The sequence below is a fragment of the Embiotoca jacksoni genome, unplaced genomic scaffold (assembly GCF_022577435.1).
Source record: "Embiotoca jacksoni isolate LCO1_2020_lvr unplaced genomic scaffold, fEmbJac1.0.p SCAF_9, whole genome shotgun sequence".
NCBI classification, from domain to species: domain Eukaryota; kingdom Metazoa; phylum Chordata; class Actinopteri; family Embiotocidae; genus Embiotoca; species Embiotoca jacksoni.
In genome coordinates, this window is record NW_027185447.1 from 16049670 (window position 1) to 16064724 (window position 15055).

Genomic DNA, 15055 nt, shown 5'->3' on the forward strand with positions numbered 1-15055 from the left:
ACTAATGCGAATCGGAGAGTTGCTCGACACCCCCCCCCCTCGCCCTCGCCCCCCCGCCCCTCCTTGTTTTGATGTGTTTCCGCTGCTGTAGGGGTAGGACCGCAAGGAGGTGTCAGTAACAGCGGGGGGTGGGGGGGTGGGGGTCCCCACGGTTCAAGCATGGACGGGGCGACCGGGATCACATCAGCGGCGGGAGCGAGTTTGACAGCCGCTCAGAGTCAGTCCAAGCCGGGGACAGCCAGCGGAGTTGTTACGGCGGCGCCAGATGTCGGGAAACCTGGGACGAGCGGCGTTCAAACTTTGAATGGAAGTACCGTGGCGGTGAACTGTCATGTTCCCGGAGGCGTATCCGCCGGCAGCGGCAGCTCGCAGCCGGCTGTCACGCTTGTAAACAACGGACCTGTTCCCGTGAGCAAAGGAGGAGGAGCAGCAGTTTTGTCTGCAACACCGAGTACTATATTTCGGACTACCTCGAGTGCGCAAAACGCCGCGACTTCGTCTGTGATTTCCTCTCAGCCGTCTGCGAAACCCGTACCGACTGTCACTCTTGTGAGGCCACCTATGCAAACTCCCGCTAACGCTTCGCAAAGCGCAGCCAACCCGACCGCCGGGTTGACCCCACCGGCTGTCAGCGGCGCCGCCGCCGCCGCCACGGCCGGCTCTCTTGTCCACAAACTCGACTCCGCAAAATCCGTAATGCAGACCGGCGTCCACGTCGTGGCTTCAGCTGTCGCAACGGGGACGACGGCGACCACGAGGAGTCCGACTGTTCTGCAAAACTTGAGGACTTCAGTTCCGTCAACAATCGCCGCCACTCCTCCCGGTGGAGTACGAGCTATTGCTCCGCAAGTGTTGGCACCTCGACTCGCTCAGCCGCAACAAAACGCCCCAAATATCCAAAACATCCAGCTCCCTCCAGGTAATTGCGTCGCGTAGTTAACAAGTTTAAGAACATCGGGAACGTTTTCCGTGAAACACTGTCCCTTTAGGCTGATTCGGGGCTGCAAAAAAAAAATACAAAAAAAAATCAGAAACTTGTTGCTATCCACCACAAATGTTATTTTACTCATACACTTTTCTTAGCTGCTCTTGTAGGAAAGGGATGATTTGAGACACATTGCAGGGGAGCAAAGAGGACACGGAAGTGGTTGTCTTTTGAGGCCACAAATGACAGATTAGAGGTGGACAAGGTCCTGACTGCAGCACAGATTTAAAGCCTTGAGGGGCAACCAGCAAACCTCCATAGGGTATCAAAGTAGCATTCTGTTGCAATCTGTTGATTATTATTTGTTTGTCTTAGCTTGTCTGAGACAATTGCATACTGTTGTCCTATCGATGGCGTGTTGCTGCATATAAGTGTTTTAAGAGAGTGTAAAGGTTAAGGGTTAAACTGCTTGTCTCGGTCCTTAAATGTCACTTGAAGGTTTTGCAGTGGCAGGATTTAAAAAAAAAAAAAAAAATTACCCTCAGGATTAATAAAGGGGTAACCCAGTGACTTAAATAAATACGAATTGCTCATATCTAGTTCCATCAATAATAATAATAATAATAATAATAAAAAAAAAGTGTTCAGAGTGTCTGTTCAGAGCTACCCTATCCAAACTTTTTGCTAACTGGTCTGCCCAAAATACGCCACAACAAATCCTAAAAACAACAATGTTTTAATCACAGCATTTAATGTGTCCATTTCCAGAACAAAACGTGTTTTTGTTTTCACTCCTTAATTCTCCAGTTTGGACTTTCTGTAACTTTCACTACATTGTTGTAGGCCAGTGTATTACTATGTACGAGAGTCCAGTCACTTATCACACAAGCAGTCATCTGTATGATGGAGAATTGGCCTGGCTATAACACCAGGCTCCAGTGCATAGTAATACACTCATATAATATAAAGTATTGCTGGCAAGAAAAACTTTAGTTTCAACAGAACTCGCAACATCCAACATGATGTGTTGTGGCTCAAAATGCTTTTGATTTTTAGTACCATGTTTGTGGCTCATTTTGCCCTGATCGGTACCTGGCTGGACATGTGCAGGCCTCCTAGTCCATAACCCTCATCTCAGAAACTTCTTACATACAAGCGTGTTGGTGAGACTGATCAGGACAATAAAGCAATGACCTTTGACATCTTAACCTCTGGATGTTTGCCACATGCAGGCATGGTCTTGGTTCGCAGTGAGAGTGGGCAGCTGCTGATGATTCACCAGCAGACTTTGGCTCAGATGCAGGCACAGTCGCAGTCACAAAGCGCCATGACGCCACGGCCTGCAGCCCCCACCAGCACACCACCTGTCCAGATCACTTCTCTACAGGTACAGGACTGCTGGACACATGAACACAGTCACATACCGAAAATTTGACTCATTCATGTTAAGAAGTGATTCAAAATTTGATATACGGCACTGGGTCAGAATTTCCATGGTATACTGACTGAATCTAGCAGCTACTGTAGTAGTCAGGGTTTTTTTTTTGTTTGTTTTGTTTTTTTTTACCCTTTTTACTGTGTCAATGTCCTTTAGCTAGTATGGAGTCAGTTTTGAATCCAACTTTAAGGAAAGTGAAAGAAATTAAAGAAACAGACCAAATGGAGAACTGATAATGGAAAAAAGAAAGTCTTTTTTTTTAAATTTATTTTTCTCCTCTATGGGAGTTAAAAGCAGCTGATACAGTATATATTGTAAAGTTACACAACTTTTGAATAATATTTAAAAAAAAAAATGTTTGCCCTTTTTTTTTTTTTATTATAAAGGATAACTTTTTATAAGGGAGGATAAAACAATAAATAGTGTATTATCATCTGTTCCATCACTTTCCCATTCATGGAGTCTAATATCTCCTGTCACATCCCCTGCTGGTCTCCAGGCTCCAGGTACATCACTGCTGGCTCGGCCGGTCACCCCGACCACCATTATTAAACAAGGTTCCACAGTCCAGACCACTGTGACAGCCACCACAACCCTGCAGAGGCCTCCTGTACTGCAGGTAACTCCACCATACACCCCTTTGGAATATGTAATTCCCAGACAAATAAAAAAAAAAAAAAAAAAATCATGAAGCTCCAAATGCCATTAAAGAACCTATAAGGGTCATTTCCCACCATAAAGCATGGTAACTGATATGAGTTTAATAATTTTGTTCCATGACTTAAAGACAGGTTTGTGACAACAATAACTAATCTGTAACTACTGAACTACCAGGTTAAAGCTAACCTTTTCCTCTATATGGAACTTGCTTTGGATTGGTCACGTTACACTTTAATAGAACAAGATTTGTGTTTAAATGCAGCTGCAAACATCAAATGTGTTTTCTCTGGTCCGGATTTGCTCTTCAAGTTACATAACATTTCTACCTGTCACGGCTGCGTCCAGTGCACATTCACCTACAATGACTCAGAGAGGCCAGTGACATCAATGGCATCGTGATCATAACTGCCCATCGACTCCCTCCTTCCCACATCAATCTAGACATAAAGTGCGCTCCTCTCTATGACCTCAATAAAACCAGTGAAGCTCTTCACTTTTTCCTAAATGCCTTAAAGGGCCCTTTTTCTTACTTCTTTTTTTTTTTTTTTAATGTTCCCTGTGTCTACTGACCTCACACAGTCAGCCCCCAAATTTTGCTTCGCTCATTGTGGTCTGGGGTTCCACAAAATACGTTTGCTTCCATTAGGATTGCCAACAGTATGCACTGAAAAAAAATAATATCCAGGAGGACAAACAAACTGAATCACAAAAGATTTGAATGCAGTCTGTATGCTTAAAAGAGCTTGTTGTTATTTCAAATGAATTACCCTTCATCATGGAATGTGCTTGTTTGTCCTGTTATCATCCACCTTCAGGGAACAACTCCTAGAATAAAAAAAAAAAAAAAATACGTTTTTAATTCTGTTGCTAAAGAAGGGCTAAATGCGTGTCTCTTTGGACTAGTTAAGATTTATTTCCTGCTCTGAAATGTTTGATAAAAACAGGGCCCATATTTATTGGTTAATGGTCATCTTGTTTTGCCCAATAACTACTAGGAAAAGTTGGGATTTTGTATCAAGTTCAGGATATTTATTTTCATTTCTTCTCCAGCTGGCATGTTTTCTCACATTGAAAACCTTGCTGGTTGCATTAATCTGTCTTGAGAATCATTTCGGTGGCCATGGAAATTCCCTTGAAGTTGAATACATTTTTACTAAACCCCATTGGTTTCCTTGTCTGATTTGCAGATTGTATTTTTTATAGCAAGCTCCAATCATGTAATTTAGGATACACACCTGTGACTGTATGTTGTATTCACAGAGTACAGCTATCTGTGACAGCAAACATTCAATATCTTATCTCATTCCTGGAAAAACAAAACTTGGAAAACAATTGCATTATGTCTTAGTAAAAGCTGACTGTACTGTGCCCTGGAACCAGACGTGTCAAAACTGTTATTCTGACCATATCACTTTCCTGTGTCCCACCTCATGACCGCATATTCACTGACTCACACAGAACACCATCATGCTGGGAGGAACTGCCACCGCCACGGGACAGATGCTGGGCACGCCCAACACAGTGCAGCCCGGATCTGCAGCCGCAGCGGTAACACAGAGGGTGGGGCCCCTCGGAGCCACTGGGGCCACTGTCACTCCGACAGCTGTCACAGCTGTAAGAGAGGACCATGAATGCTTTTGTCTCTTTAATCTGTCAAAAATGAAATGATGAACTACGCAGATACTTCATTTGAGGGAATCTTTGTGTCCTGTCCTGCGTTCCTACCACAAGTCTGGTGTAAATATTTTAGAGAAATGCTGTTTGTATGTTTATGTTTGCAGGAAACACTTGAGAATGTGAAGAAGTGCAGAAACTTTCTGTCCACGCTGATCAAGCTGGCATCGAGTGGAAAACAGTCCTCTGAGACTACGGCCAACGTCAAGGAGCTGGTCAAGAGCCTGCTGGTACTCCTCTTTCACCATCTGCGTTAAAACTCATCCTCATATCTTACTTGACATTCTTTCAGTCTGCTTACCTCGCTTATATATACATAGATATATATATATATATATTTATTTTTTTTGTAACAGGAAGCAAAGATCGAACCTGAAGATTTCACCAGTAGGTTATACCGGGAGCTCAACTCTTCCCCACAGCCGTACCTCGTACCATTCCTCAAGGTGAGATCAATGACACACCAGCAGATACAGTTGTATGCAAACGTTTAGACAAATTACAGATTTTAGAATTAACTATTGGACCACTCTGAAGTGGCCTTTTATGAGCCATGATCTGATCAATGGAAAAAAAAAACATGCAGGCTGGAGAAGGAACCCTTCTGGAAAAGTTTGCTTAAGAACAGTGGGCCAAACTACCTGTTGACAGGTGCACAAGTCTCAGAGCAACAGAAATCACTTGTTTGCATGGATTGCTTCAATATTTTGTGCAGCAAAATATGAGGTTCTGGGTCCCATCCTTTTTGCCAATGCCATTTTCATGTTTTATTCAACATATTCTGTTGCATAAAAAAAAAAAAAATCAAAAGCGAAGAAAGAAGAAAAGTGCAGACAATTTGTTCCCCGTCTCTAAAAATGTTAAAAGAAAAAACAGCTTTTATAAACTTCTCATTACAATAATCGAATAACCTGAATTCTCTGCACTTCAGTTTGTTTCCAGTACAGTATATAATAGGAATGGCACCATTTATCCCAAAGTGTTGCTACTTACTTCACAATAATCACTTATTTAATGCAAATTTGGTCCGTGCTCTCTTTCTGCCTGTAGAGAAGTCTCCCTGCACTCCGCCAGATGACCCCAGACTCCGAGGCCTTTATCCAGCAAAGCCTGCTGCCTCAGCCGAGCACTCAGCCTGCTGCGGCAGCCTCCACGGCTCTCACCGCTGTGGTGCTACGACCTCCTCTTTCCAACGCCACCACCACACCCACCAGCACTGCCACGACCAAAACCACAGTCATAAGCCTCACGCAGACACCTCACAGTAAACCTGGACTGGTAATTCTGCTGCTACTGGGGGAAAAAAAAATACCTATGTTTGAATGCGGTGATTGGCCATGTACATAGAAGGGGAAATGTTGCATGTAAGATTTTGTACTTCCATTTCCATGTGTTGCTTAAATTGTGTTTCTCATTCTTTGTCTGTGAATGTGTTCAGATAGTGCCCCAGCAGCAGGGGACCATGGTGAGGCCACAGGTGACTCTGGCTCAGACTCCCATGGTAACGCTGAGAGGACAAACCCCAAGCCGCATCATCGTGGGCCAACCACAGGTGGTCAAACAGCTGCAAACAGGTGTGTGTTTGAGAAATACTCACACTTCTTTAATCAGTGCCTTCAGGAATGAAATAATGCAAATTAAACCAACCTATGCAATATTTACAGGAGCTTGCAATTGTACAACATAAAACATATAAAACTCCGCAAACTGTAAAACAAGTTAAAAAAAAAAAAAAAAAAAAAAAAAAAAAAAAGCTGCTGCAAAATCTAGTATTTTTGATTTCAAAAATAGGAGCATAAGTCAGAAATTTTCAAGGGGCTGTTTAATTTCGTTCATGCACTGAACTGAATATATAGTTTGTTTGTCAGTGGTCAGTGTAAATCTACTATTGCTCCATGGCAAGACTCACATGATTCCCTCTGAGTCAGTGTGGTGGTTTCCACCCATTTACTATGTTCACTGTGGAGGTGCTGCCATCTTGTGGCTATTGTGTGTAATTGTGGGATACAAAGTTGTCAGATTTGATTCTAGAGTAGAATTTATATTCAGATATTTATAGTGCGTGTACACTGACAATGTTAACTGCAACTACAACTTATTCTTCTCAGTAAGCTGCAGAAATCTAAACTTGCTTTCTGTCCTTTTTTTCTGGACTTTTAGTTCCTGCAGTAAAGCAGACGTTGGCTCCAGGGGCCAGAGGAGTACAAGTACTCAATCAGGCTTCTCTCATTGCTGCTCAGAAGAACAAGCTGAAGGAAGCAGGAGGGGGGACTTTCAGGTTTGTGACGTATAAAGACTAATTTCATATATGTCCGTTAAATACTGGTCTCGGTATCATCCACATTCCAGGACAATTAAAGGTCCATAGGTCCACTGACATTTAAACTACAGACGGCCCTTACACTACCTTTTGATAGTGCACACATTTTCTGCACATCTGTAAATTATTCTTTTTCCACTTTTTTTTTTTTTTAAATGAAAGAATGAGATGCTCTTAATTTAGTGAAGTTTTTTTTTTTTTTTTTTTTTTAGCTTTCTTGACATTGATCTTAATTTCCCTGGGTGCAATTCCTTTGTTCAGTGTGTTTTTCATACTACCATTAGGGAGCACTAAAGTTGAACATTTTTTAATCTCACATACAATGTGCTGCTCTGGGAATGTCTTTCTAGTGTTTTAGTTCCATGTACGAACTGCACTGAACTGAGCACTACACATTTTGAAACGTTTATCAGTGTCATTGGACTGACAGTCTTGTAGTTTCTTCCTTTTATTGACGCGTGCTCATCTCAGTCTTTGGTATTTTCTTTTGCCAAAGAGAAACTTCATTAATTCCTTCCTTGAATCTTGTCGATACCACTACAGTTAAATGAAACTATTGAGTTTAGAGGTTTTTTCTTCTACCTCCAACTAAAGATTATATTAGTCAACTAATGATCATTAGTTTCAGCAAATGGTCAACTTTTCATTTCAGTCAAGGGTTTAGAGCTGACAAAGAATGAAATAAGTAACATTAACACCACCTGTTAAAGACACCGCCTACTAAGGACAGTGCTAACGGCAAAAGCAGTAACCAGCAAGGACACTGAACATTTTGTTAATTTATGTCAACACAGTATTTTGTGTTATAGCCTTCAAAATTCTGTTTATACTACTAACAGATTATTGACTGTGTGTGTGTGTGTGTGTGTGTGTGTGTTCTGTAACATGTTTTTACTGTCTGTGTCAACTCTGCAAAGATGAAATGAGGCACAAACATCGTCGTATCGTTGCATGAACCAGGCCTTTATTTCCTTTTGTGGGGGCAGTGCATCACATTCAGATAACTGTTAAACTGAAACTTGGACTTCTCCAGACCTTCTACAGCCGCTGACAGTAACTTAATCACCGCTGTCAGCATGCACTTCTCAGTGGCTGCGACTACGTGCTGCTAATGTCACCCCTTACACATAATAGTCGCTCACTTCTCACAACAACATCACTGGACATACGTCACACCCAGGTTACCCACAAGGCCACTTTCCTAGGGGTGGGGTAAACTCGGTCGGTAAAAAAATACATTTTTTTTAAAATGTTATAATATTTATAACGTAACTGACAAGCCACAGTTTTGTTTTTGTTTTTTTCCTTCCTGCGACTAAACGATTAATGAAACGTTTTTTTGGCAGATACTTTTCTCAACTAACCCTTAGTCGACCCAAATTATTCTGTCTACATGTGCACAAAACAAAAAGTGTAAACTAAGTTGCTGTTAATGTCGTGTCTCTTTACTTCTTATTTCATCCAGGGATGATGATGATATCAACGATGTGGCCTCAATGGCAGGAGTCAACTTGTCGGAAGAGAGTGCCCGTATCTTAGCAACCAACTCCGAGATTGTTGGCATGGTGACTCGTTCCTGTAAGGACGAGACTTTCCTTACCACCCCTTCGCTTACCCGGATAGCACTAGAGATCGGTGAGAGATGTAGATATAGACAAAAACAGATACAGCATGGCTTCGGGCTGACGCTGTTTAAATCTTTATCCACGCTGACTCCTGTTTTAACAGGAAAGAAGTTTGGTGTCAGCGAGTTGGGCACAGATGTTATCAACTACATTTCACATGCTACGCAGCAGCGGCTACAAAACTTGCTGGAAAAGGTGTCACAGGTGGCGCAGCAGAAGAACATGACTTTCAAGGTGATAATTGGTAACGGTAATCTGACAGCGGAGGGGAGGCAATTGCTCCTCACCCTGTTTTTATATCTTTTGTTATTTCTTACCGTCTTTCCGTGCAACGTCCTACTTTATGCCACCTTCAGGAGGACGAGCGGTATGAGCGGGCCAGCGATGTGCGAACCCAGCTCAAATTCTTTGAGCAGCTGGATCAGATGGAGAAACAAAGGAAGGAAGGGCAGGAGAGAGAAATCCTCTTGAAGGCTGCCAAGGTAACAGCTTTTAAACAAGGACACACAGTATAATTGGCATGAAGAATCCTACACACACTCATAATTGCATAGAGAAGGTGAGCGAGTGATCTGGGGTCAGTGTCATTAATATACATTTCCTCTGCCGCTAACCGTCACTGGATAACAGATCTGCTAAGTATGAGAGAGTGAATGAATAAAACAATTGATTTAATAAATTGAACATATCCATCTTGAAATATTAAAATGTCCTCTACCTTACTGCAGTCCCGGTCACGGCAAGAAGACCCCGAGCAACTCCGACTTAAACAGAAGGCCAAAGAGGTAAGTACATGCTAAAATTAGTGACTATACAATTGCTGTCTTTGTGAAGAATTATGCTCCATTTGTCTGTGAGATTGATCTGGATATTTCAGATGCAGCAGCAGGAGCTGGCTCAGATCAGGCAGAGAGAAGCCAACCTAACGGCGCTGGCAGCAATCGGCCCGAGGAAAAAACGGAAAATGGACTCTCCTGTTCGGGGTTCTAGTGCAGAGGTGAGGAATATGGAACCATTTAAATAGATGAATGTGCTTATTTTGAATTATTTCAAATGAACAAACTAATAGGGCTGGGTAGATGCCTAAATTTTAAATTTAAATTTAATTTAAATTTAAAATTTTTAAAAATTTCCCCTCGGGGATTAATAAAGTATATACCTACCTACCTACCTACCTACCTACCTACCTACCTACCTAAATGATCAAAGTGTTATCCAAAGGCAACTGCACTTGTTTGTTTCGTGTCTTTTCACCTGTCATCCCCAAGGCTTCTTCTGCTCTTTCAAATCAAAAGTCTTCAAGAAACTCAAACAAGTCCAGTTGCGTTTGGATAAAATGTACCTTGACTATGATGACTGAGAATCTTTACAGATATTCCTGAAAGATACTTTTTTCAATATTTGTAGAATCCATTTTAACCGAAAGAAAATAGTTTGCATGTCCTCCCTGTGCCTGCGTGGGTTCTCTCCGGGTACTCCGACTTCCTCCCACCGTCCAAAGACATGCATGGCAGGTTAATTGGTGATTCTATAAATTTGCCCTTAGGTGTGAAGGGTGTTGTGGCTGTCCAAGTGGAGGCTACATATAGTAAACACTTGTTGCTCACTGACGCTGATGAGATTTACTCGTGTAAATGTAGCAAACCTTATGCGTCTTAAAACAAAAAGCTGTTGGTGTTAATGAAACCTAGATATGGAAATTTGGCACGGAATGACAAGGCATTTGTTTTTTAAATATATATATATATATATATATATATATATATATTAGTGCAGATGTAATTTGATCGGCCCCATAAAAGTTTGGAAGCCAGTCCTACATAATAAATCAATAAAAATAATAAACGTCTTGTGCCACCCTGCAGGGCTCAGGGTCAGGCCCCTCCCAGCCTGGAGGCTCCAGTGGAACAGGCTCCAGGCAGTTCATGCGGCAGCGCATCACGAGAGTCAACCTCAGGGACCTGCTCTTCTGTCTGGAGAACGAAAGAGGGACCAATCACTCCCACCTGCTCTATAAAGGCTTCCTCAAATAGCGCCCACGTTGAAATGACTAGTCTGACTCAGCGGCATTCAGGAAGCAGAGTTGACCGTTAGCTCAGACCCTTCCTGCCCCGTACTTTCTTTGATCACCCACTGCTGAATTATGAGACATCTGTCTGTGGGAGGAGAATTATCTGGAACACAGAAGAGACATCAACTTTTAAAGACTTTTTCCAAGCACAGGCCTTTTGTATTTTCCACGCAGAGAGGGAGCAAATATTGGAACTTGGCCCTGATTTTAGTGTGCCTCTTAGCTCGATTTGCTCTTCAAAGACAAGTTGCACTCAGCCACACTTCACTCATGCACTGCCTCATTCTGCACACAAGAAAAATGTCTTTAACTGAACTGAGCACTTCAGATTTGAGAACCTTCTCAGTGTCATTTCAGTGACACTGTGTTGTAGCAGTAAAAACTCTGAGATTTTAATTTATCACACATTTATACTATATTTTAGCAATGCCTGTGGATTGTTTTACAGAGACTAATACTGACTGGTCTTGTTCATCTGCTGAGTTGCCTTCTTAACAATTTAAGCCATATGGATTAGAAATAATTTCATCTATCCAACTGTTCTCTCCAAATTTGTAGGATGAGTGCTATATTATTTTGCTGTTTGCTTTATTTGTCTGTCTTTGCTTGCTTGGAAAGAAAGATTTTTTTTTTTATATACATGTCATGTATTGTGCATGATGTACAGCTAGTCTTAGAACTCTTACCATCAACGTCTTTTATGGTGAGAGTTCCCGACAGAGGTAGAAGGAGAAATTCCTCTTTTTAACTCTGATTCTAGCACATTCACTACTCAGACCCGTTTGATCATTTTGGAAACTATATGCTATGGCTATAAGCTGTAGTATAGACTAAGACTAAATTTGTTTGTTAGAATTTATTCTCACCTCCTCAGCAGCCAGTTTTCATGAATTTCTTCAGTAATGATTAAACTCCAAGAACTGAACCCAATTTGAATCACGGTAAACATCCTCTCCAAAGTGATTGTTAATTGCCACTGTATCGTTGCAGAAATTGATTTTTAAAAGTCTGCAGATTTCTGGTGTGGTAAATGTAGTGGCAGCAAGCTCATTGTCTGCCAAGAAGCAGAGCTTTCCATTCATTTCACTGCCTTTAATCAGTGTCACCCACAGAACCGAAGACTTTTTAAATGAGAGGGTTCAATGGTGTATGTAAATACATTTTGGTTTAAATACCTTTGAGCAGGATGTTTACTATGATGGATTGCCCTCTCAAACATGTACTATTAAAAAAAATTATCAAAATTTATGGAAAATCTAAAACTAGGATGTTATAGTTTGGAAAGGTTTGTTGGGGATGTTAAATATCCAGGCTGCGTGATTAATTTGCTATAAATTTTAAAAAGGGCGTTTAAAGAAATGAATCTAAATATCACGAGTGAATCACTTTTTTCAATAAGTTGTATGTCCACATTTTTATATTTATGAATAATAGAGGTCATGTTGATTCAACATGAAATGGAGAACGAAGACTGCACTTTGACAGATCAGTTTTCTAAAAGCCGTCAATCAGATAAACATACCCACTTTATAACTTTTTATATTTTTAGTGCACATGCAAATTTTGGTGTTTATACCTGTCATTTTATGAAAGAATGTTTATCTGCAAATTTTATTACTGTATATACTTAAGTTTGCTATTTGTAGATTTGTCATTTGATAACTTTGAATTGAGATTTTGTCTTATTTTTCATGCATATAAATATGTGAAAAATAAGACAAAGATATGATGATATGCCTATATGATGCCAATGTCCTGTAAATTTTGCACAGTAACTTGTTTATATGTAAATATCTGAATAAAAAAAAAGTTTTTAATTGCTATTTTATAATGGATTGAGAGAATGTTCTCTATTAAAACAAAAAACACCAAGTATCTCTGGTTTGATTATCTTAATTTCTGTGCTAGGTAGATGATACAATGAGAGAGGTCGAGTGTTGCAGGGGCACAAATAGAGGCAGAACTGGTTTATAATCTTTTTGTCTGGGAGCAATGAGCTAGCAAACAGTTGTAATGGGATAAGAGCTTAAAACAGTTTTACTAACTCAGTCTTGAAGCGCAGTAAGACTGGACATAGTTTAATCTTCAGTCCTATTTTAGATTAAATGCAGATCCTGCAGTATTTAGAGGACACATTCATATACAACAATCAGTCTCAACATTAAACCCACCTGCCAAATAATTGTACAGACTCCCTCATGCCACCACCTGCTCTGACCTTTTGAGGCATGGACTTCATAACATAAAGGTGTCCTGTTGCATCAGGCACTGAGACGTTAGCAGCAGATCCTTAAGTCATTGAGAAAACCAAGATGCTCAATCGAATTCAAATGTGGGGAATTTACAGACCAAGTCAACACCTTGAACTCTTTGTCATGTTCCCAAAACCATTCCTGAACAATGTCGAGGGTCTCAGGGCACGTTATACTGCTAAAACAGGCTACCGCCTTCAGGGAATAAAGCTGAAAATAAGGGGTGTACGAGGTCTGAAACAATGTATTGGGACGTGGTATATGTCAAAAAGTAACATCAACATGAAAGCCAGGACCCGATGTTTCCCAATAAAACCTTGGCCAGAGCTTCACAGTGCCTTCGCTGGCTTGTCTTCTTTCCTTATGCATTTCAATGCCAAATCATCCACAGATAAAACACACACACACAGCAGGCCGTCCAAGTAAAAGAAAATGTGATTCATCAGACCAGGCCACCTTCTTTCATTGCTCCATGAGCTACTTCTCACACGTTGGTTCTTTCAGCAGTGAACAAGGGTCAGCATGGGCACACTGACCAGACTGTGGCACCATAAGCTGAAGCAGTGATCCACTGTGTGGTGTGAAACCTTTCTATCATAGCCAGCATTAAGGTTTTCACTAATTTGTGCTACAGTAACTATTCTGTGGACCACACAGGCCAGCCTTCGCTGGCCACATGCATCAAAGAGCCTTGGACGACCGTGACCCCGTCGCCGGTTCAAGGTTGTTCTTCCATAAACCGCTATGAAGGTAGTTTTGTGTCATGTTTATGCAAGCAGAAGAGACAATTTTGATGTTAAATTTATTATACTGCAATCAAAATCAAAGTTTGTAAGTAAAAATATATAAAGTGAGAATAATATTTGACTTGCAACTAAACAGCTCTACTGCCCAATCAAAACTTTGTGACACGATAGAGGCTTCTTAAGCAAATTTCTGAGATTTCTCTATTTTCTGAAAATTCTTGAGACCAAAACCAGCATAACTTGATTGCAGTGAGAAATCTGCTCTTAAAATGCTTGCATAAAACTACCTTCATAGACCACTTCTGGTAAATACTAACCACTGCATACCAGGAACCTCCCACAAGACCTGCCATTTTTTTTCTTCATCTGGGCATCACATATTTTCCTGCTTCAACTTCAAGAACTGACTGTTCACTTGCTGTCTAATATATCTCACCCCTTGACAGGTGCCAGGTGACGCAGTAATCACTATTATTCACTTGACCTGCCAATGGTTTCAATGTTGTGGCTGATCAGTGTATTTTTTACATGGGGCCCTGAGATTATCACTGTTAGTGATAAAGTATCATTAAGCCAAACATTTTCACGATATGCAAAGACCTCAGAGAAGAAACAAGCAACAGAAATATGATGAAGATTCTGTTTTCTGTGCTTGGGTCACATTTTTCTTTGAATTGTGTGCCATGCTTTGAAATGTTGGTCCCATCTGTTGTTTTTGGATCCTGTCTCACCAGCAGCCAGCGCAGTGGGCTATCTTCTTTAGCCACAGAACTGAGCATAAGTCCACACATTACTCTTACTACCAGCAACGAACTCGTATCTTGTTTGTCAAAAAATCTGAACTATCCGTTCAGCAATTATCTGGATTTTCCACATTTTATAGTAATTATTTTCCAATCTATTAAAAACCTGACTATATAGATCTGATAGGGAGATTTTAATTGTCTTGTTCTATCTGCTGAAACAGTGACATTTGTAATTAGATGATAAACAAGCAGAGATAAATTACTTTTCTTTCTTTCTTTTTCAATCATTTCATCCCACATTGTTTTGGTAGAAAAGGAGGAAGCACATATGTCATTGCAAACATTGTGAAAGGTTACAATTAAGTGGATTGAATAAAACTGTATTTTTTAAAAGAAACAACACATTAAATTCTATAACCTCAAGAGATCAATTCCTCTCCATCTTGTGCTCTGATTAAAGTGATATTTTTTCCACACACTGCTCTACAAAGTGAATTACATCACAAACCAAAATGTCCTCCCAGAAAAAGTGAAATTGTGTGTTGTGAAAGTTTTCCAGGTCATCGTCTCTGTCTGAGCCAATTCATTCCTTTAAAAA

At 40.8% G+C, this 15055-nt stretch overlaps 1 protein-coding gene across 1 annotated transcript; it reads left to right on the forward strand.

Moving 5' to 3' along the window:
* Positions 1 to 97: 97 nt before the first annotated feature.
* Positions 98 to 12580, forward strand: LOC138192933 (transcription initiation factor TFIID subunit 4-like). Its single transcript, XM_069140629.1, has 15 exons — positions 98 to 919; positions 2158 to 2312; positions 2863 to 2982; positions 4482 to 4637; positions 4805 to 4927; positions 5054 to 5143; positions 5748 to 5975; positions 6136 to 6271; positions 6858 to 6975; positions 8483 to 8652; positions 8746 to 8876; positions 8999 to 9124; positions 9371 to 9427; positions 9520 to 9639; positions 10508 to 12580. Exons 1-15 carry the CDS (start codon positions 160 to 162, stop codon positions 10673 to 10675), a joined length of 2658 nt encoding a protein of 885 aa, XP_068996730.1. The 5' UTR covers positions 98 to 159; the 3' UTR covers positions 10676 to 12580.
* The last annotated feature ends 2475 nt before the right edge of the window (positions 12581 to 15055 follow it).

Bases quoted from the DNA above. Each gene is read 5' to 3' on its own strand.
- LOC138192933 (XM_069140629.1), top strand. From the start codon at position 160: ATGGACGGGGCGACCGGGATCACATCAGCGGCGGGAGCGAGTTTGACA. The intron at 920-2,157 runs GTAATTGCGTCG...TGCCACATGCAG, and splicing joins AAACATCCAGCTCCCTCCAG to GCATGGTCTTGGTTCGCAGT. The intron at 5,144-5,747 runs GTGAGATCAATG...TTCTGCCTGTAG, and splicing joins ACCTCGTACCATTCCTCAAG to AGAAGTCTCCCTGCACTCCG.